General features: G+C 39.5%; 1 protein-coding gene across 2 annotated transcripts in view; it reads left to right on the top strand.

Moving 5' to 3' along the window:
* Positions 1–19,734, top strand: part of rbpjb (recombination signal binding protein for immunoglobulin kappa J region b) — a 95,575-nt gene extending 75,841 nt beyond the window's left edge. For both annotated transcript variants that reach the window (XM_055637929.1, XM_055637923.1), the window contains 4 exons: positions 1,859–1,999; positions 10,917–11,072; positions 15,955–16,058; positions 17,638–19,734. In XM_055637929.1, coding sequence (XP_055493904.1) covers positions 1,859–1,999; positions 10,917–11,072; positions 15,955–16,058; positions 17,638–17,950 — 714 coding nt within the window. In that variant the 3' untranslated portion in view covers positions 17,951–19,734. The remainder of the gene's footprint in view (positions 1–1,858; positions 2,000–10,916; positions 11,073–15,954; positions 16,059–17,637) is intronic.
* Positions 19,735–23,638: the final 3,904 nt, after the last annotated feature.

The raw sequence follows: 23,638 nt of genomic DNA, 5'->3' as shown, positions 1-23,638 counted from the left end.
GCTTAATACGAGTGCCTTGATTTTTAAATAATAGGTCAGATTATGTTAATTCTAAATGACACCTGCAATCAGTCCTCCATTCACCACCTCACTGCTGCATTTTCCCTGCAAATGTTTGACACCAACAGTCTTGAGCTCTTGCTTCTACAGCTGTCCCATGAGCAGAATGGTGAATTGGTCTCTAGATGTCGTATCCTGAGGACTCCTGCTCTCACCCCTCCCCATGTATAATTTTGATCATTTATGAGGCAATAATTTAAATTGTCTGATAGCAAAATAGTTGAAATTGATTTAATTAAAAAAAATAATTAAAATGTGTTAAAACACTTCTGTTAACTGTGTAAAAAGTGAAATAAAAATAAACGTAAAATGACCATGATAAAGAAGATTAGCGTGTCTATTTAAATGAATGTGGATAAGCTGAAAGTGCCAGAGGTGAGGAACTGTTTGCAAAGTGCATTTGCCACCTCTGGTGGCAAGTTACAAAATGTGCAAGGCAGAGCAATGTGCTGACATTTTTTCTCCAGTGGGACCCATACTTGTGCACTCAGTGGAACTGCTGGCTCGTCATCAGCACGATCCAAAAAATGCTGAACTCTTTACGAACTCTTTAAAAGACTGAACCTCGATTTTTTAAAACTTTTTTCCAAATGTTGAAATTTCTAGCATAGTAACTTTACAAAAACATTGGTCTTCATGTCTGAACCCGCAAAGTTTTTTAATTATACAAAGTGTTATATTGAGCACTTGTGTTACAGAGGTGAATCTCAAGTTATTTCAGTTTGAGGCACGCGGTGCTTTTATGTCCAGGTTAATAGGCATCCTGTATGATGTACCCATCAGTTAAGCAATGGTGTACAAACTCGTTGACAAATTGCTATCTTGTGTTTTTGGAAACTTACCATTTGCAGTTTCCTCATTCTGAAGGTCTTGCATTTGAAAACATTTTTCCCTTCTGCAATAGGTCTGTGCTTTTCATCCATTGTAAATTGAATTTCCTTTATTGTCATTCAAACAAGTTTGAACGAGATTTTGTACCATGCAGTCATGACAGAAAAAAAGCACCAAAACACACAATTTAGCACAAACATCCATCACAGTGAATCTCCAGGCACCTCCTCACTGTGATGGAATGCAAAAAGACATATCACTTCCTTGCTTGTTCTCGAGGTGATAGAGGCTCTCTATGTTGAAGTTGAATCCCGCGGGTGATGGTAAATCCCGCGGCTGATTTTAACTCCGTGATTCGGGATGGACGAAGCTGCTGTTGCGGGAGCTCCCGAAAATCGGTCACCAACGAGGGACCTGCGACCTCCCGATGTTACCGTCCACAGGGCTCGTGGCCGGAAGCTCCGAAGCCGGGTCGCAGCCACAGCGCCACCACAGCCTCCACACCACAGTCCACAGGCTCTGCCACCGGAGCCCCCAAGGTCGATTCCAGTTGGAGGCCGCCAGCTCCACGATATTAGGCCTCGGCGCAGACGGAGGCGGAGATACAACAAGGAAAAGGTTGCATCCCCATTGAAGGACGAGATTTAAAAAAAGTTTCCCCCACCCTCCACATATACACAACTAAAAATAGACTAAAACGTACATCTAACAAGACAAAAAGAAAACAAAAAAAGGAAAGACAGACGGACTGCAGGCGAGCCGCAGCTGCTTGGGCAGCGCCGCCACTTCCGGATGTAATAAGTAAGCTGGTAGTTAAATCATTCATGTCTTTGTGTTTATGTGAGCAATCTCAAATGGAAGATGCCAGATTTGGAAGTTGTGATAAGACAGCCATTTCTGTCATATCTTTGATTATTAAGTTTCCAGAATCCAGTAAACTGACCTCGACCATGTTGATGTTTTACAGATAATTCGGAAAGTGGATAAGCAAACTGCGTTATTAGATGCAGATGATCCAGTTTCGCAACTCCATAAATGTGCATTTTATCTCAAGGATACTGAAAGGATGTACCTGTGCCTTTCACAAGAAAGGATTATCCAATTCCAAGTAAGAAAGTATTGATTTTTTAAATGACCGTAAGCAATGTCGATGGACAAACCTCACAGATTGAACAGTCTTTGTGGTAGTCGTTGCTGAGGTAATGCCAATCTTGGATCTGTAATCTGTCCAGAAGAGTAATTGGGTCAGTTGTATTACACATCACCTGACACATTACAGATTCTAGCCTGCATCAATCAACCATCATCATAGCCACACAGCCTACAAAGCTTTGCTGGTATGACCAAGGCAGCTTTTCTCTGCAGCACAGGAAGATCCAAGCGGTGACCAGGCAGAAGGAACCAAGCCGAAGCTCAAGGATCATACTAATTTCTGACATTTTTAAATATTTTGGGAAAAGTCATTGATAATAACGATTTTACAAATTTAATTTGATTCATATGCAAGTGTTATTACTTAATTAAATATAAACATGATAAACAAATTTACTTAAACACTGTTTAATTAAGTAATAACACTTGCATATGCAACAAATTAAAGATGCGACCCCAAATAGCGCCACCCAGCGTGGCAACAGACTCTTCAGCCCAACTTGCCCACACTGACCAACATGCCCCATCTACACTAGTTCCACCTGCCTGTATTTGGCCCATATCCTTTTACTTATCCAATTCATTTACCTGTCCAAATGTCGATTAAATGTTGTGATAGAATTTGTGTCAACTTCCTCCTCTGGCAGCTTATTCCATATATCCACCACCCTTTGTGTAGAAAAAAAACGTTGCCCCTCGGGTTTCTATTAAATCTTTCCTCCCTCATCTTAAACTTATGTCCTCTGGCTCTTCATTCCCCTACTCTGGGTAAAAGACTCTGTGCATTTGCACTAACTAATCCCATCATGATCTTATACACCTCTATTAGACCACTCCTCATCCTCCTGCACTCCAACAAATAAACTCCTAGCCTGCTCCAACTTCTCCCTTGAACTCAGGCCCTTAAGTCCCAGCAACATCCTTGTGAATCCTCTCTGCACCCTTTCCAACTTGACAGCATATTTCAAGTTGGGTGATCAAAATTGAACACACATTTCCAAATATGGCTTCACCAATGCCGTGTACAACAAAAACATAATCTCCCAACTTCTATACTCAATACTCTGACTGATGAGGGCCAAAGTAGTGAAAGCTGCCTTGACCACCCTATCCACCTGTGATGCCACTTTCAAGGAACTATGTATCTGCACTCCTATATTCATCTGCTCTACAACACTCCCCAGAACACTGGCATTCACTATGAAGTCCAGCTCAATGCAACATCTCGCACTTGTATGTATTAAACATCATTTATCATTCCTCAGCCCACCTGCCCGACTGATCAAGATCCTGATGCAATTTCTGATAACCACCTTCACCACCCACTTTTGTGTCATCTTCAAACTTGCTAATCATGCCTGTACGTTCTCATCCAAATCATTGATATGAACCAAAAACAGCAAAGGGTCCAGCACTGACCCTGAGGCACATCACTAGTCACAAGCCTCCAGTCTAAAGAACAACCTTCCACCATCACCCTCTGAATGAATGAAAACTTTATTGTCATTCAGATATACACCTAGACACAGTGCACCTTGAACGAAATTTAGTTGCATTTGACTCTCCAAAATCAGGTAATAGTAAAAAGTGCTAGGTGCGTCCATAAAAATGCCTCATGTGCATGGTTCTGTAAAATAAATATATATAAAAAGTTTTTAAAAAGTGTCGATATTTAAAAAGTTCTAGCCTCGGTTTTGTTGATTGTTCAGTAATCTTATGGCCTGGGGGATGAAGCTGTTGCAGAACCTGGTTGTCCCGCTCTTCATGCTGCGGTACCTCCTCCCAGAGTTAAGCAGTTTAAACAGTCCAAATTGTGGGTTTGTGGGGGCTCTGGTAATGCCCTTAGCTCTAATCAGACAGCGCTTGTACCCCATGTCCATGATGGAAGGAAGAGAAGTCCCAATGATTTTTTCCGCTGTCCTCACCACTCTCTGAAGGCACTTCCAGTCCGCAGCTGTACAGCTGCCGCACCACGTAGAGATGCAGCTGGTCATGACCGACTCAATTGTGCTTCTGTAGAAAGTGGCGAGGATGGGAGGGTGGACGTGTAAACTTCTCAACCTGCGGAGGAAGTACAACCTCTGCTTCCTTCCATGAAGAAATTCTGTATCCAGTCAGCTGGCCCTCCCTGGATCTCATGCGATCTAACCTTTCTGAGCAGTCTACTATGTGGAACCTTATCAAATAACTTTCTGGAGTCTATATAAACAATGTCTATAGCTGTGTCCTCATCAGTCTTTTAAGTTAGTATTTCCCGGCAATGAAGACGTTATTTTTTACTCAAAAATAAGGCACGAACATTTACCTGCATCTTGAAGGCCGAAGGTTAGGTTGTTAGCCAAGAAAGATAGACTTGACTATCCCTCAGTACAGCAACATCAAGAACGATGTTGCTGTACTGAGGGATAGCCAAGTCTATCGGATAGCCATCTATCCCTCATTGCTGGCAGCTGATGGGAAGTGGCTGTAAAGTGGGAAGCGACTGTAAAAGGAGGGGGCGATGTTCCTTTCACAGCGTGTGGGGACTCTGGCCAGGGGTAAAGAAGCGGGGAGGGCATGAGCATTGAGAAGGAGAGGATCGGGAATCATGTTAGCAACTCACTCACTCACCACTGCTGCGGCGCTGGGGCCACCGCATTGGGGCTGGAGAGGGAAGGAGCTTGAGTGGCTGCGAGCAGCTGCTTAGACCAGACAGTGGAACGGGCCTCCACTTCAGCTCCTGCCCGCCGGCCAGTCACGGTGTCCTTCGGCACAGGCGCAACCGGTGGAGGTAGTGGTTGGCGGGTAGCTACTGGGCGGAAAGCTGGCTGCTCCGTCCCGGGCTCTCTCTTTCTACTAGTCCCGGAGCAGGCGACCTGGGCGCTACAGCCAGTCCCAGGGCAAGCGACTTGGGAACTGCAGCTAGTCCCGGGGGATCTGGGAACTACAGCTAGTCCCAGGGGATCTGGGAACTGCAGCTAGTCCCGGGGGATCACGCAGCTAGACCAGGGTGTCACAGCCGACCTGGGTGTAAGCCGACCTGGATGTAACTGCCAGATCGGGGGAAAGCGAGCCGTCCTGGGGACGCGAGGGATCTGGGAACTGCAGCCAGTCCCGGGGCACGCAGGCAATGTTACCGACCTCTGGACTAATCCAAACCCTTGATCCTGTCCCGCCTTCCTTTTTTCAAAATTTCGCACCTTAAATTTGGGGTGCGTCTTCGACGCAGGTGCGTCTTCATTGCCGGGAAATACGGAACTAGTGAAATGAATTTGCCAGCAACGGTACAATGAAAAAGAACACAAAAACGCAACAAAAAAATGTAACACAAACATCCACCACAGCATTCATCACTGTGGTGGAAGGCACAAAATTTGGCCAGTCCTCCTCCATTTTCACTCGTGGTCGGGACCTCAACCCCCGTGGTCGCGTACCACAGACGTTTGGCTAACAGGTCTGTAGTTCCCAGGCTTTTCCTTGCAACCCTTATTAAAAAGAGGTTAAACTTTAGCCTCTTTATCCGCTTTTTAAACAGAGGTTAAACTTTAACCGTCATGCAGACCTCCCTAGTATATAATGATGACTTTACATATCTCAGCCAGGGCTCCTGCAATTTCTTCTCCAGCTTCCCACAATGTCCTTGGATATACCTGAGGTGGTCCAAGATGTTCGTCGACAATAATACTGACTGTCCTCTAGTCGCTTCCATTAACTGTGTCACGTTTCCCAGTCTTCACATCTTTCTCCAAAGTAAACACAGAGGAAAATACTTATTATGGACCTTGCCCATCTCCTTCGGCTGCACACAGAGATGTTTGCTTTGGTTTCTAAGGGACCCCATTCTCTCTCTAGTCACCCTATTTCCCTTAATGTACAAAACAAATATCTTTTGATTTCCCATAATACTATCTGCCAGAGCTATTTACTGCCCCACTTTTGCCCCTCTGATTTCCTTCTGAAGTATGTTCCTCAGTTCCTGTAACTCCTCCGAGGATACACTTGATTCCAGCTTCCTATACCTGTCCCATGCCTCCTTTTTCGTGTCCTGAGCCTCAATTTCTCTCGTCAGCCAAGCTTCCTTACCTGCTTTGACCTTCACTCATACAGGAACGTGCATGCCCTGAACTCTTTGTCACCACACTTTTAAAACATCCCACTTACTGGACGTTTGTTTGGCGACAAACGACCTATTCCAGTCAACTTGAGCAGGTTTCTGTCTGATACCATCAAATTTAGCCTTGTCCAAATTCAGAATTTTAACTCATGGGCCTGCCCTGACTTAATCCATAATCCATGAACAATGATCGCTGATCCCAAAAGGCTCGCCCACCAACACTTCAGTCACTTGCCCTTCCAAATTTCCCAAGAGTTGATCCAGCTTTGCCATCTCTCATGTAGGGCCGTCTACATATTGTCTGAGGACATTTTCTTGAACAATTTCACAGATTCCACCCTGCCCAAGCCTTGACACTGTTTATATCCCAGTCTATATCAAGAAATGCCCCCAGCTGCGAGGCTCAGCATTTTCCATAATGCCCCTGACCCGACAGTGTGTCCAGTTGCATACCTCTGCCTTGTGTGTGAAGAAGAAATGGTCAAGATACCAGGACCATCGACGTAGTCTGTATAGCCTTCAGCAAAACCTTTAAGGTTTTACCTGGCAGGCTGCTCTGGAAGGTTAAATCACATGGGGATTCAGGGAGAGCTAGCTAACTGGATCTAGAATTATCCTTGTGGTGATGGAAGGTTGCTGATCAGACTGAAGAGCTGTTACTCTAGTTGTGTCTCAGGGATTGGTAGTGATCTCATTGCTGTGTTATCTAAATCACCAATTTGGTTGAGAATGTATAAAGGTTAGAAAGTTTGCAGATGACAAAAATATGTAGTACCGTAGACAATGAACATAATTATCAAAAAGGATAGTCAGGGAATTTAGTATAGAGGTTGTGACATTATGTTGCAATTGCTCGAGGCATTGCAGAGGCTGCACTTGGAATATTGTGTTCAGTTTTGGTCATCCTACTGTAGAAAAGATGCAATTAAGCTTGATGTATTCAAGAGAGATTTAGAAATAGCTCTTGGGGCTAATGGAATCAAGGGATATGTGGAGAAAGCAGAGATGAGGTAATGATTTTGGATGATCAGCCATGATCATATTGAATGACGGTGCTGGCTCGAAGGGCCAAAATGGTCTACTCCTGCACCTATTTTCTATGTTTAAGCTGGAAGGGGCGCAGAGATGATTTACAGGCAGAGTAAAAATGTAATAAAGAACTGCAGATGCTAGTTTATACCAAAGATGGACACAAAATGCTGGAGTAACTCAAAGGGTCAAGCAGCATTTCTGGAGACAATGGATTGGTGATGATTTAGAGTGGGACCCTTCTTCAGACTGATTGTACAAGGGAGAGTGCTTATCATTCTCTGTCCTTATCTGTCTCTACATATCAGCCACCAGCTGTTGTCTCCTATTTCTATCCTTCACCTGGTTACGCATATCATCTGCCTTAGCCCTCCTCCTCGTGTGTTTATACTGGCTATCTCCTCTCTGCTCTCTCAATCAAGGTGTTGCAAGGTTTTGACCCAAAACATCAACTATCCCTTTGCTTCTACAAATGCTGCCTCACCTGCTGTGTTTCTCAAGCAGTTTGTTTTTTTGCTTCTGATTTCAACATCTGCAGCCTCTTATGTCTCCGTCTACATTGAATTTCTCCCAAGTGAAAGTTTAGTCTGTAGTTTAGCAATTAAATCTGAAGATAATGGAAAAATTATGATTAGGCAGCATCTGTGGAAATAGAAATAGATAACATTTCAGGTCAAGGAACCATAATCAGAATTGTGAAAGATAGAAAGCAGGTTAATTGAGGCAGCAAATGTGTCGGGTGATTGGCCACAGGCAGGAGAATGAAGTTGAGAGAGAAAGATAGATCAGCCATGATTGAATGGCAGAGTAGACTTGATGGGCCGAATGGCATTCTGCTCCTGGAACTCATGAACATGAGCAAAGATGATGTGGCACAAAGGGGGGCAGCAGGGAATGAATATAATTAAATGAAATAGTTTAACCATTAAATGCACAGTTAAAATGCTTTTATCTATGTAACGTCACCTTCCGGGATGTGTTCGTAGACCAGAATACCAAAATGAAAGAACAAAAGAAGGGTAGTGGGCAATAGCAAAGGCAAATGGCCAGTGTTTACAGCATTTTCTGTTATTATTTCAGATTTGCAATGTCAGCAATTTTTTATTTTCATGTTTTTCAGTTAGAATTATAATAATAATTTGTGCAAAGTTAATTCGGATAAATATTTTGATAAATTAATTGTATGCTATCTTTGATAAATAGTGTCCCAACTAATTTAATCAGTATTTTTAATCATAAGATCATAAAATATAGGAGCTGAATTTCGCCGTTCAGCCCAAGTCTGCTCCGCCATTCGATCATGACATCTATTTTTCCCTCTCAACCCTATTTCCTGCCTTCTCTATGTAACCTTTAACACCCTTACTAATCAAGAACCCATCAATTTCCACTGTTAAATACCAAACGACGGCCTCCACAGTGGTCTATGGCAATGAATTCCCCAGATTCACCACCCTCTGGATAAAGAAATTGTTCCTCAACTCTATTTAAAGGTATATCCTTCTATTCTGAAGCTGTGCCCTCTGGTCCTCGACTCTCCCACTACTGGGAATATCCTCTTCACATTTGCTCTATCAGGTCGTTCGTTATTCATTGTTTCATTGAGATACCCCTCAACCTTAAACTGAGTACAGGCTCAGAGCCATAGAACTCTCCTCTAACGTTAACCCAATCATCCCCAGGATTATTCTTATAAACATTCTCTGGACTCTCTACAATGTCAGCGCATCCACACATCATCCCTCGGACATGGGGCCCAACATTGCTCACAGTATTCTAAATGTGTTCTAACCAGCGCCTATAAAGCCTCAGCAATACATCCTTGAAATTAATGCTAACATAGCATTTGCCTTCCTAACTACCAACTCAACCTGCTTTTGAGAATCCTTCACCAGCACTTCCAAGTTCTTTAGCAATTCCGATTTTTGAATCCTGTCCCCATTTAAAAAATAGTTTGTCTTTTATTCCTTCTACCAATGTACATGGCCATACACTTTGCTACGTTGTATTCCATCTGCCACTTCTTTGCCCACTCTCCCAAACAGTCCAAGTCTTCGTGCAAACTGCCTGCTTCCTCAATGCTATCTGTCCCTCCACTTATGTTTGTATCATCCGCAAACTTGGCCACAATCCATTAATTCCATCATCCAGATCAATGACATATAAAGTTAAAAATAGCGGGCCTAACAGCGACCCCTGCGGAACACCACTAGTCACTGGCCGCCAACCAGAAAAGGCTCCTTTATTCCCATTCATTGCCTTCTGCCAGTCAGCCATACTGGTACCTCACCTCTAATACCAGAGGCACCTATTTGTTTATCAGCCTCGCATGTGGCACCTTATCAAAGGCCTTCAGTAAATCTAAGTCAGCAACATCCACTGACTCTCCTTTATCTATCCTGCTTGTTACTTCCTCAAAGAATTCAAACAGATTTGTCAGGCAAGATCTCCCCTTAACAAAACCATGCTGACTTTGACTCTTTTATCGTGTTCTTTCAAGTACCCTGAAATCTCATCCTTAATAATGGACTCTAAAATCTTACCAACTATTGAAGTCAGGCTAACCAACCTATAATTTCCTTTCTTTTGCTTCGCTTCCTTCTTAAACAGGGGACTTACATTTGTGAATTTCCATTTCCCTGGAACCACTCCTGACTATAGCGATACTCAGTTGATCACGACTAATGCCTCCACAACCTCTACAGCTACTTCTTTCAGAACCCTGGGGTATAGTTCATCTGGTGCAGGTGACATCCATCGACTGACGTTTCAGCTTCCCAAGCACCTTTTCCTTAGTAATAGTGACTGCACTCACTTTTGTTCCCTGCTCTCTTGATGGGTTTTAGGGGTTATGCTTGCTGCTGTTTTGTCGGCAAGTCAATTTACTGATGTTAATGTTCGGAATCAATGATGTAAAAGTACTTTGGTAGTGGCTCAGTGCTTTTCTTTGAAAAAGGACCGTGGAATGTTTTGTGCCATTTGTGCATCTGCCTTCCCTTTGCATTAAAGAGTTGACCTCGATGTGGTCATAAGTTTTTGAAGTAGTTCTTGAACCCATAAGGTCTGTTTCAGAGATGAATGATGATACTTTTGTATCCTAAATCTTAATTTCCTAAACACGTTAGTCCAAGATCTTGTTATGACTATGCTGCCTATGTAAATAATTTTATTTGATTATTCATTTTCAATCCAGAACACTATAGCTGAATGAAGAAAGTATTTGCAGTCCAGCAATTGCAGCAAATTGAGTATTTATAATTTGCTTATTTCTAAGCCATGTTATTGTCAGTATAACTTGTAGGATTTTGAAATGTATTTACAGTGGAAATATTATTTGTCATAATTGATGGCAACCAGTATTTATATAGGGCCTTATTGGGAAACATCTTGAAGCTATTGCATAGCAATGACATTAAACTTGGAATTCAAAATACACAGTCAAGAGTGATTTGTATTCAAGTGAGTCCTCAATCTTGAAGTTGATTTCATGTATTACAGAGTTGTGCGTGAAAATCTGTTGTGCATCGAGGTTGTATTTTTTTTTTTGGCCAGAATATTTACAGAAAGTTGAAGTACAAATGATAGAAGTTTCACTGTACTTGGAAATCTGCAATAGTTTTTCACTCCTTTAAATGCAAAATCAAGCCTCCATCTAGTTAAGTACTAACTTGCATCTTTAATTAACAACTTTATTTATTATGGTCACACTTATATTTTTAAATATCACTTTGACCCCTCTCTCCCTCAACAGGCCACTCCATGTCCAAAAGAACCAAACAAAGAAATGATAAACGATGGAGCCTCTTGGACAATCATAAGCACAGATAAAGCTGAATACACATTCTACGAGGGAATGGGGCCCGTACATGCACCAGTGACTCCTGTACCTGTAGTAGAAAGTCTTCAGGTACTAGCACCTAGATATGAATGTTTTATTATAAACACTTTAATTAAGACCAAGAATGTATCAAAGCAGGTTGATTTTTTTTAAACTGATATTGAAGAACCAAATTTCTGTAAACATTGTTGTGCTGAAGGGGTAGTAGCAATATGTGTACTATTTGATGTCCAAAGGATTTTCTTTGGCACTGATTGTCTGAACCGAATGCGTAATTCTCCAAAACCAAAATATTTTATGAGCATGGGGTAGCAGGAAGTTTTCATTTTCTAAATTTGGATAAAGCTGGCAATAGTCTAATTTCTGAGAGACTCCAGGTATGCACATTGGCAATTGTCTGCAGCACAAAACTGACAAATCTGGTTCTTGTCCAGCTACGTATAGTTTGAAAAATGAATTGCATGATAAAGTGCCAAGAATTTCCATCCTTGTGACAGAGGTGAAAGCGGTGGTCACAGAGGTTAAATTCCTGCTTTAGAATGTTCCTTCCCTGAACATAGACCAAGAAACTGTTCTTATTCCTATTCTTTGAAGTATAGCCAAAAGATAACCAAGTGCGAAAGGGCACCGTTATGAGAGATGCAATCACTCGTAAGTGATAAGATGAGCAATATTAACAACCATTAAGCACAAGGGTGACTATTTATTTTATATAAGAGATGTCTGGTTGCTGAGCAAAGGCTTGAAATATGCTTTGATGTTCTAGATTTCAAAAACTGCATAAAAAGGTTGCTAATTATCCATCAAGCATGTCGCCGACAAAGATCTAGCTTCGCTTACTCAGACATTGGATATGGCAATCACTGTCCAAGAATTCCAAGGATAACGTCATTGGACAAACTGAGTAGCCAAATACATTCTTCTTCTTGCGTATGGCGTGCACAGCCTAAAGTTGTAGGACCACATGTTCTATTTGATCTTATTTGATTGTGCAAGCCGGGTTGATTGGATTCATCGAAACAGGGCATACCATGTGAAGGTTGCAATCTTCCACCCCAACCAAAAACATTGAGGAGTGCTCAGACAGGGATGAAGAACAGAATTGTAGTCAATTTTTCCAGGATTTTTTAAACATATTATGCATTGGAACATCAGTTTTTGGTAAATGTAATTTTGTAGCAATTCAGCATTAGGCAAAAAGATGGAGTCTTCTGTGCAGTATTTTTTACTTTAAATTTGTGCACAATTCATGCACTTGGTTTGTTCCCTGCCACAGGGGGTTCTCCTTTTGTCCGTGATGGAATAAATTTAATCTCGCTGGAGTTCAGAGTAATCTAAGATAACTTTATTGAGGTATATTAGACCCGAGAGGCCATGTGCCAAGAAGCTCTTAACACTAGCTAGGGTATCTGCCAGTAATGGGCATAGTCATTGAAGTCATCTGTTCATAGCTGAGTTGAGGAGAAATTTATTTATGCAGAGAGCTGTAAACCTCACTGTCCCATGGGTCCATGCTCGACCATTAAGTATATTCCAGGCTGTGATCAATACACTTGTGAGGACCAAAGAAATCGAAGGATATGATGGTCAGGCCTGCTGATGTATGAAGCACTGGATCAGCCGTGATCTTATTGAGGGGAGGGGGGGGCAGACTGGAGTGTCCTCTTGGGCTACTCTTGTTTGATTGACTGACACTACTCATTAGATCTGTCAGAGGTTATTAAGTTCTAATACAAGTTGAATACAACATTTTAACTTGGTTGCTGCCACATTTCTTTTCTACTATGATATTCTAAATTTCTGAAGTTGTAGTTCTTGACCACTTGATGACTTCTACTAGTTGCAGTACAAAAGTACAGAAACAGACACCGTGGAACTGCACGAATCAAGGCCACATTCTAGATTTCTTTGTATAACCTGTTATGGGAGTAGTCCAGAAGGTGGGTTTCTTGGCTTAAGAACAGCGATTGCAGATGAATTGACCATTATTTTTCACAATGAATTTTGGAAGCTTTGGGAAAGTGTCATGCTTGTGAAGAGACCTTTAACAGCCTCCCCCACAGTGTAGATGGTGACAAGACAGAACCTACATTTTAATCCCTGTCCATGGGTGCCAATTTGTATTTTTGAGTCATGTTGTTTTACTTTTTTTGTTTTTAAATGTTTGCTATGCTCTCTTAGTTCCAGCCTGTGGCTTTTTAATGTAAGAACGGTACACATTCAAAACCATATTTAAAAATAAATCTGAGGCTTCTGATTTTCTTTTTTTCCATGAATGGGAATCGAGGACATTTTTTTTCAATAGTCATAATTTTAAGTACCGTATTTCCCAGCAATGAAGACGCTATTTTTTTTTTTTAATCCAAAAATAAGGCACAAATATTTACCTGCGTCTTGGAGGCCAAAGGTAAGATTGTTAGCCAAGAAAGATCAGGTGTTGCTGTACCGAGGGATAGCCAAGTCTATCCCTCATTGCTGGCACCTGATGTGGAAACGGCTGTAAAAGGACAGCGCCGCCGGGGGAGAGGGGAGAGTTCCTTTCACAGCGTGTGGGGAGTCTGTCCCGGGTCAGCACGGGCAGGAGCATTGTGGCCGGGGAGGGAAGTAGCTCAGGTGGCTGCAAGCGGCCGCCGGGACCGGACAGCGGAACTGGCCGCCACCTCAGCACCTTCTGCAAGTCCGCCCGCCAGCCACAGTGTCCTTCAGCACAGGCACAACCGGTGGAGGTGGTGGTTGGCGGGTAGCTACTGGGCGGAAGGCTGGCTGCTCCGCCCCAGGCTCGCTCTCTTGCTCTCTCTTTTTCGCACTCTCTCTCGCTCTCGCTCTTTTTCTCTTTTTCTTTTAATCTTATTCATTGCTATTTTCCTACCTGCGGAACTATAATGCATGTCTGCTAAAGATATGAACATTCTAGCTTTTTAAAATTCATAAGAGTTTGTATGATAAAACTGAGTTATGGAAAAAATGATTCTGTGTGAGGTCACACACGTGTCCACTCATACCTGAGCTCAGACCCTAAACAAACATTGTCAGCATAACAAACATTTCTCGGTAAACTTTGAAAAAAATATGAATCATATATACAGTACAAAAAAATATACATGTAATGCTTTCAGAATTAGATGTATTCTACCATTTTTTTTCATATTTTTTGGTCACACGCGTGACTAAGAATGGGCCAATGGAGTATTTTCTGTGAATTCTTGATTTTAGAGTATGATGGAATCATCAGATGAGGCATACATTCAAAATGGAATATCTGAATATCGGTGACAATGTTGGGAAATTTATTTTTGCATTTGCAACAACGTATTTTGGAGAAAACAATTTGACCATTTGCATATAGAGGGCTATATTCAAAATCTTAGCAAGGGACAAGTGAAATGTTTGTTTAAATATATTGATAATCAAAGCCTGTTAGGCAAATGATGAAGACAAGTATAATACAAACCATAACATGGGGGCTTCTTGTCTTAGAGGCATACTATGGACATTGTTTCCAAATAGATCAGTTTGGCTGATATATGCACAGACATTAGATTTCGGTAATTAAATACCTTCTTTTCTGGAAAACATACCATCAGTTACTCTCATGTGTGGGGGAGAGCAAGCATCGTTGTGGTCTTGTATGATAACTCTCAATTAAATCATTGGAGATTACGAAAGCACAGCATTTTGCATGACAATAAAGGAAAATTATTTTAATCCAGGTTGGAGGTTATTTTAAAACAAAATTAGAGATGTGAAGTAAATTTAATTATTTTTATAAAGCAGCTATTATTTTTCATTTATTCTCTTTATTTAAACTGGTCCTGTCCTGCTTTGAATTATTTAATAATTTCACTGCTTATACTTTTCCTATTGCAATGTTATATGATTCTGTTTTATGGCCTTGGACATATTTTGTCTATCAAACTGCTGTCTTGTCAGATTGCAATTATATTTAGTGGGAAGTCTAATGACCCTAGAGGAAAGAACTTAAAAATTGAGAAAAGCTCCAATGTTTTGCTTTAGACAAAATAAAAATGCTGCACCATACATCTTTAGATGTTTTGTTGATATGTTCAGCGAGGCATTCAAAGAAAACATCTAATGATGTTAAAATGCTGTGTCAACTTGTTCTAATACATTAAAGATTTTTTCAAATGCTATGATTGTGATTTTAGAGTTATGTTGAAGCATTCATTTAATTTACTAATACCAAATAATAATTCAGCAGTGAAATGGTACAAAGGAGGAGTTCAACAATTTGTCACATTCATTATGAGAAATGTTAAGTTTGGAATTTCTGCCAAGTATTTCAATGCAGCTTAGTGCGAAATTCAGTTAACTCTTGCAAAATTTATTTTGTCCTATTACACCATTTCTAAGTTTAAATGATTGAAATGCACAGCATGGAAACAAACCCAGTCTACCGTGTCCACCGAACAATCGATCACCCATTAGTTCTGTTATCTCACATTCTCATCCACTCCCTACACACTAGGGACAATTTATAATGGAAAACTAACCTACAAATCCTGACCATTTTGGGATATGGGAGGAAACTAGAGCACCCAGTGGAAGCCCACACAGTCATGGGGATAGCATACATACTCCATGCGGACAGCACCCGAGATCAGGATTGAATAAGGCAGCTACTCTGCCTGCTGTGTCGTGGAGAAATTTGCTACAATGGCATCTAAAAATTTGAAGTAGACAAACTTTTGTAGATAAAGTAGAGTTCTTTAAGAATTTATCATAAATTTAATGATTCATATTCAGCAATGCAAACATGCTGTATTGTTGGTGGATGTACTTATCAAGAAACCTTTCATGTACCAATGATATAGTTGCACTAAATAGGTAGGCTTACGACGATTATCAGTTCTTGATTATGATGAGATATCGATGTAGCTTTTTTTAATAAGAGATGGTTGTACTTAACTGAGCTTTGTTTATTGTTATATAGCTGAATGGGGGTGGAGACGTTGCAATGCTCGAGCTCACTGGACAGAACTTTACCCCCAATCTACGAGTTTGGTTTGGTGATGTCGAAGCAGAGACCATGTACAGGTAATTGTCTAGTTGTAAAAGTCAAGCATTCAGAATTATAATTTGGAGGTTAATTTAATTGTGTTCAATTCACAACATTGAAAGATATTCTCACACATTACTGTGTACTCTCTAAGAACAAGCAAACAAACGAGAGAAAGAATGACTACTGGCACATTATCTCACTGAATGTGTGCATCTTATCAATCCTTACTCATAGCAGTAGCCAAGGTGTCTTTCCCAACTTGTTTATCCTGTTGCTAACTCTGTCCGTTCCCATTTCTATGCAGTCGCCTGCTTCTACCATTAACGGTAACTCTGCCATAACACTTGTTTCCATGACAAACTGGATATAATGCAAGTGAAATATTAGGAACACTATTTGTATTACGCTGGCCAAATTTGCATTTGCAATTTCAATTAGAAACTGGCAAACCACTTAAGTTTTAGAAATAGGCATGCAGGAAAAAAGCTGTCATATTTAAACAATACAGGGGAAAGAAAATCTGTTTCTATGTGACCTCCCGCGGTAATCGGACACTATTGTCTCAAGAACACAGCTGTTACTTTAACTGTTACTGAAATTGCCCATTTATTCTTCTGCAATATTATTATACTAAGCAATACCATACTCTGATATTTTTTTTATCTAAACCTGTTCTCTGCCAATTTTTTTTTTTTCACTTTTGGCCATGACCCAAGTATACTCGGGGGTGGCACTGAACAGATTAATACATATTGCGATTGAAAAGACCTTTAGTTTTGAAAATCCTGATGGGGAGAAGGGGAAATAATTTATTGCATGTCTAAAACCCTAGCCCAAACACCCCTTTTTCCTCCCTCCCCATTGACAGTTGTCTTTATCTCAAATTTCTACACCAAGGTTTCTTAGGAAATTAATAATCTCATTATAGCAAAACTACCTGTATTTACAATACTTCAGACCTTTCTAAATTGATGTGATATTTCAAAAATGGGTCCTTGCATCTACTTTTATGGTCCTGGAGGAGCTAATGATTAGTCCAAGGCATAGAGCCTAATAGATTTTACTGGTTCAATCGGATAATTTTTTTGTCTCCTAACCTATTGCAATATGTTGATTAAAGACAGAATAGGAATTGAAGCTTAGTTTTTGTTTCATCAAGTATGATAGCGTATGCCATTCGGCACTGCTACCGAACAAATGCAGTAGAAATGAATGATATAATTGCAAAAAATATTATGAAATTGTGAAAATTCTAATAAAATTGATCCCATCATTTTGGGATTGGGCAAATACATTTTGCAAGTTTTCCACTCAAAGCCACTAACCAGTGGCCTGGCCCAAGAAATAACCATATAACCATATAAATGAGGAGCTTCCTTCTGATGTTCCCTCCTGTATTTTTAATACCTTTTTAGATCCTGTGCAAATTGTAGTGCGATTAAGAGTGCATGCGATGCATCCAGATATTGCACTGATACGTGGATTTTTTAAAGTCAGCAACTGTTGTTGCTCAGTACCTTACCCCACGTGATGTGTTTAAATGTAAATAACAACAGAGTAAATGACACTTTTTTGTGCAACTCTTTGCTAATTTCCTTCACTTTGTGTCTTAAGGTGTGCGGAGAGCATGCTATGTGTTGTTCCTGATATTTCTGCATTCCGAGAGGGTTGGCGATGGGTGCGTCAACCTGTCCAGGTTCCTGTCACACTGGTTCGAAATGATGGGATTATCTACTCCACCAGCCTTACTTTCACGTACACCCCAGAGCCTGGACCGCGGCCGCACTGCAGTGCTGCTGGAGCCATCCTTAGAGCTAATTCCAGCTTGATGGCAACAAATGACTCAAATACAAACAGTGAGGGAAGTTACACAACTGTCAGCACAAACTCGACTATTGTCACATCAGCAGCAACTGTAGTTTCCTAACTACTGAAATGGTTTAAAGACAGTTACCAACTTTTGGGGAAGAAGAAGACAAAACTGTTGAAATGCTGCAAAAGAAATCAAAGAACTACTAATGTCAACAGTTCTTGTGGTATTCTGGAAATCACCTTGTTCAGATGCTGAACATTTCATTCAAGCATTGATAATCTGCAGGAGGTGTTATCACAGTCAGAAAATACACGTGAATATGTATAAAACTTTATAAAAGAGCAAAATGAAAATCTATTTTTCAGCTGTTTAAAGTGTGGGCAAGATATTAAAGTGTTTGGGTGGGATGGTGGTAAAGCATACTAGAGAATGCATACAAAAATAACATAGTTTCTATGGACCAAGAAACTTGTATAAGCTTTAGTGAAGGTACAGTTTCACCATACCTTTTTTGTATTATACATATAGTACACTTTTGTTACCAAATAGTTTATATTTTCTTCCTCTGAGCAATGGGCTCTGAAGTATCCAGGTTCCAGACCTGACCTTGCTGTATATTCTCATCACCTAAACCAGTAAAGACCTATATTTTGGTCGCAGGCTGGAACTGTTCTAATTTTTTTTTTACAACTTGAGTCATGTGACTTTATCAGTTGAAGGTGTTTACAAGAAAACCCTACTTTTTGTGGTTACTTGTCAGTCTGCATATTGTACTTAAAGGATGTCTCAATATAGCACCTTCATGATGTGGGACAAAAATCACAGTTAACAAATATCATGAAACAAAAAACAAAGAAACAAAGTAGTACAAGAAACGAAGAAGCACTCGTCAAGGTGTCTAATTGTGATCTGTTACACAAAGGCAATCTAAAATATAATTGTGTTGTTACTTTATAAAAGGCTTACCAAAATATAGGTGAAAAAGGAAAGTGAAATATTTTAGAGTTCTGATTCTTCAATTAGAGCTTTACTTCCAGTGATATTTTTGACAACCCCTGTATTAAAATTGTGATCCTTAAAGGATGTGTATTCAACTATGCATAGGCTACAGCAATAACTTGTACGGGTGTATGTCTATATGCTTACTGATGTCTAATTTACCTTTCTGCCATGCTTAAAAACATTGTTTATAAGCGGGTTGGTAAAGGGTATTTTTTCATGACATACCACTCGTGAATTCTTGAAATTCTGTCCAGTTGCAAAAATAAAAACAATGCGTCAGAATTTCATGATACCACATGAAGAGAGTTCTACATACAACGCCTGGCTTTCTTTCATTGGTTTCATGCATGGTAACAATTCTGTATAAATAAATACCAGCAGTGTGCAAACATCTTTTATAAAAGAAAATTAACATGTGACAATGGGGTTGACTACACTTCAATCACACATTGTTTTTGTTAATACCGTCAACTTCCTCTTTTTTTTTAGAAAAGAATACCAGAAGGGTTATTTACCCTTTGAATTCTCAGGATTACCACTGCAATCAAATTATGGCTGCTATCACATTCACTATGATATGTAAACCCAAATTGTGATATCTTTTCATATCATTTCTTAATGCATTGTAATATTGGGACACCCTATGTACTTTAGAAATGAGTATCAAAAGCTTTAAGTGACTTCTGCCCTGTCTGCAAAACATACAACAGTACAGATATGTTAAACATAGCTTTATTTTTTCAACCATTTTAATAAAACAGTATTTAGTAGTAACTGATAGATTTGCTTTGCCACTTGTGAGTTTAAAAACTGAAGGTTTCTGGATACACTGACGTCTGATAAATGAGATTCTGCATTTAACAGAATTTGGGAGTGGCTATAAAATGTTGAGTCAACCTTGTGTGTGTGTGTTCTTCACCTCAAAGCTCTGCTTTTATACATTGAAACATGTCATGTTTTTTTAATAGTTATAGTACCTGCAACTTCGTGCCAATGGATCTTTTTGTCAATTTGATTACCATAGAGGTTTATTTTTTTTATTACTAGTGTTGAAAGTGAAAATGGTGCTTTAGTAAATTGTTGTAATTTGTTGAGTGCAACACATACCTGACAGATCACTGGGGCTCCTGCAGGAAGTTAAACTGGTGTGGCAGGGCCAGTTGCTTCACGCTGAGTGGAACATTTCTGGTTGCCCTTACTAATTTCCCTTTGCCCTCAAACAAGGTCACCTGGAAGACCTCTCTCCCCTGCGAGGTGCTGGGGATAATGGTGATTTAAAGAGTCGAAACACATATTTGTTACGTTCAAGTTATAAAAGCCAAAAAATAAGCAATGTGAAGCTTAGTTCAGTGTTTTGCATTTTCTACAATACAGAATACCTGTCTATGCCCAATTGAAATTTGAATGTTACTAAAAGTTGCTACGGTCACTCAATAGTGGATTTGCTTTGAGAGTTTACTGGCTATAAGGGCATAAACAAATACACATGAATTTGGCTTTGAAATAAGATTATCAGAGCCAGTACAATGAATGCCTCTTCATGGGAATACTTTAGTGGCAAATGTTGATCATCACAACAAACGATGAGGTGTGATATGTTAAGCATAGTTAATTTCAATTACTCCATGATTTAGATTTAAAGAGTTCATTATGAGCTGATTCAAAACTACTTGGTAGGAAAGCTCCTAGCTTCTAAACTCTATTTGCAGGATTACCAGTGTACCTCACAAGTGATTAATTATTGTTAGAAATCTAATTGCTTTTTATTAATGTAGGCAAATGAGGCAGCTGATTTCTGCTTGGCAAGATGGCACAAATCTCTTTTTTACAGTTGTTGGACCACATACAGAACGGTTCCATGTTCATCAAACCGCACCATGTTTTAAAGTCCTTTCTTGAAAGCATTTTTACTTCTACTTTCCATTAGAAGTATTTAATGAGTTTCATTTTTAATCCTGTACTTGTTAAGTTGACAACACTTGAGCCCAGCCAGTAAGCAGTTTGAAAAGCACAGGCATTTAACACCAAAAAGCTTCTGTAAGACAGCAGAACCACTTACTTGTACCAAAGCTATTGGTCTTGTATAATAATCTGTATTGAAAACATTATAATTAATCAAGAAAAATAATGTGGTGAATGTAAAATATGCTTCAGCCTTCAGAATAAATTGCAGTCGCAAGCTGTCTTCAGATCTGGCACTTAAGGTCTGAAATCTGGGGTAGGCTGAAGGCAAACTGATACATTAGAAACATTTTGTTATTTTCTCAGCAGAAGACTGGAACCTATTTTACATGAGCCATGGTGTCTTGGTTACTTTTAATGTTTGTTGCACAGGTTATGACTGATAATAACTGGTTCAATAATATAAGCTTTTGAGTAATACTAAGGGAATAACATTTTAGATATTTGGCACTTTGATCTCCAATAGTCATATACTGGGACTGGAGTGAAAATTACTGTATGGGCCAAGCATTCGCTGCTTTTGGATGGGAAAAAAAACATCAGTCTATTTGTTCCTGTATATATTTTTTTAAACTTATCCAATCTTGGGTCTACCTGCATTACAGACTTCCTGTTAATGTTTTCTCTCAAGGTGAGCAAATCATTTATTGCAGTTAGTTTGTTCTATTAATCTAACCCACCAATACAGAAAATTCCTTTTTTCATTTGACTCTTTGCATGTCTATGTACTTTACCCATTGCTCATCCACTTTACTTCATGCAGTAATTCTATGTGTTTTCCACATCCTTTCAATATTTCAGTATTTTTTTTTTTTTGAATTGATAACCAAACTTTGGAAGGCGAGTTTACTGTGCATTTGAAAATGTGTGCTCTGTTCGTGCTGTGCATTCAAATTATTTTGAAATGCCGCTTCACGTTTTATAAACATTGAAAGTAATTATTATCAGTACAACGTTCTTTTCCAGCTATTCTTGTGCTTCGCTCATGGTACATTTCTGCTTTTTGTCTTCATATCCAATATGTAGCATTGCTTTAAATTTAATTTGCCATTTACGTCCACAAATTATTAATTGACAAAAAAATGTAAACAAATTCTCATCTGCACCCTTCATTCAGTGCATATATTTCTGTAAACTAAATCGGTTTACACAGTTTCTTTCTACCTTAAGAGTCAGTGGATTTGTGGGAATCCAGATACTATATCTTCTGCAATAATTCATATTATCCCTGCAATTATGTATATTTTAGATTCCTGATGTCAATCCCGTTTCCAGCCCACTCAATATTTGGTCTTGGATTTTCTGATTTGACAATATATGATACAATACAGCATATTTTTCAGACTTTTCATTTCTATTTAGGATATATTTTGATTTCTGTTCAGGAACTAAAATACCAAGTCATTACTATTGACATCCTTGTCTTTAACCCCACCTTCCCTCACACGTTGCATATCAAATGCCAATGTGTAAAGTTGTAAGCTAATCTGGACAAGCAAAGCTGGATCAGAAATGTGCTGCCCTTATCAGTGACGCACGTTCTGAAATATGAGTAAAAAAAGCAAAGCCATGCATGTAAACATAGCGTGCACACGAATGATAAGATGGCATATGTAAAAATAAATCCCTGGAATAATGTTTAAATTGCAGGTTTTAATTTTAGATATTCTAGAGAAATTGATCTTAAGGATATAAACTGATTTCAACAGATACATTCAATCAATTTGGAGCGGTATTAGAAATTAGGATCTCAAGATAAATCAATACTTTGTCATGGATGTTACATGACAAAGTAACACATTTCTTGTTAAATTTTAAATATGCTGGCAACTTAAGATGTTTCATTGATGCTTAAGATCAATGTTTAGAATGTTGAAAATGGTTCAGGAAATGAATGAAACTAGTTTCCAAATTTAATGTGCAGTAATTATTCAGTACCTTGCTTCCAAGGGAATGAATGCTGCCTACGCTCCATTGAACATGGGCAAGCTGCTGTTCAATTGGAAGCTGTTGATACATTTTGAGGAAATAGTAGCTTGGACCAAAACGACATTATTTCTGTGGGCCAGGATTTTGCAAAATGGTAATATGCTACGTTGCCATAGGGTTAGTTTGATGACTGGATTCATATAAAAATGGCTGTTGTGATAAGAAGACAATAGTGGTATCCAGGAAAGAAGAAATAAAATGTGCTGTAAGTGTGTTAACTATAGAAAAGTTGTGCTCAATTGAATTATTTGACAACCCAGTTTTCAACTAAAGAGGTGGAGTTATTAACTTGTACATGCAAGAATTTATGAGAGCTATTTGGATTTGGTTCCTTTTACCACGCTCTCTTGACATGAGGTAGACCTTCTCGTCGCACCATCTGACCTGGAACAGGAAGTCTGGTATTTTTTTTTTAAAGGAATGTACTCACAGGCATTCTTTTTTCAACCTAGTTACAACAGGGGGTTTTTTTTATAAGGGATGTCTATGAAGCCAACTTTGAGCTTTGATTTTTTTTTTTAAGCTGGATATACTCCAGAGATCAAACAGTACCATGGGAGAAAAGGGTGTTGCCGCTTCAGTTATGCTCTTAACTCATCTACCCTGTCTGCAGATGTTGCCTGACCTGTGTATTCCCAGTATCTCTTGGGTTTTTGTATTTCAAGTTGGAGCTTTTTGTTTTTCTTTGCCAATTCTCAAGGCTTGCATGTGAAAAATGGACCGTGGGGAATTACAGAAATATGCTCAATGCCCACAGAATTTAAAACTATAATTACTTTCTTCAGAAGATGGAATTTCAAAAGTTGAACTACCAAATGGCTAAAGAAAGTAACTGTTCTATATCGGAAA

Source organism: Leucoraja erinacea, chromosome 1 (genome assembly GCF_028641065.1).
Source record: "Leucoraja erinacea ecotype New England chromosome 1, Leri_hhj_1, whole genome shotgun sequence".
In the NCBI taxonomy this organism is placed as follows: domain Eukaryota; kingdom Metazoa; phylum Chordata; class Chondrichthyes; order Rajiformes; family Rajidae; genus Leucoraja; species Leucoraja erinaceus.
This window is presented reverse-complemented; position numbering and strand designations above follow the sequence as displayed.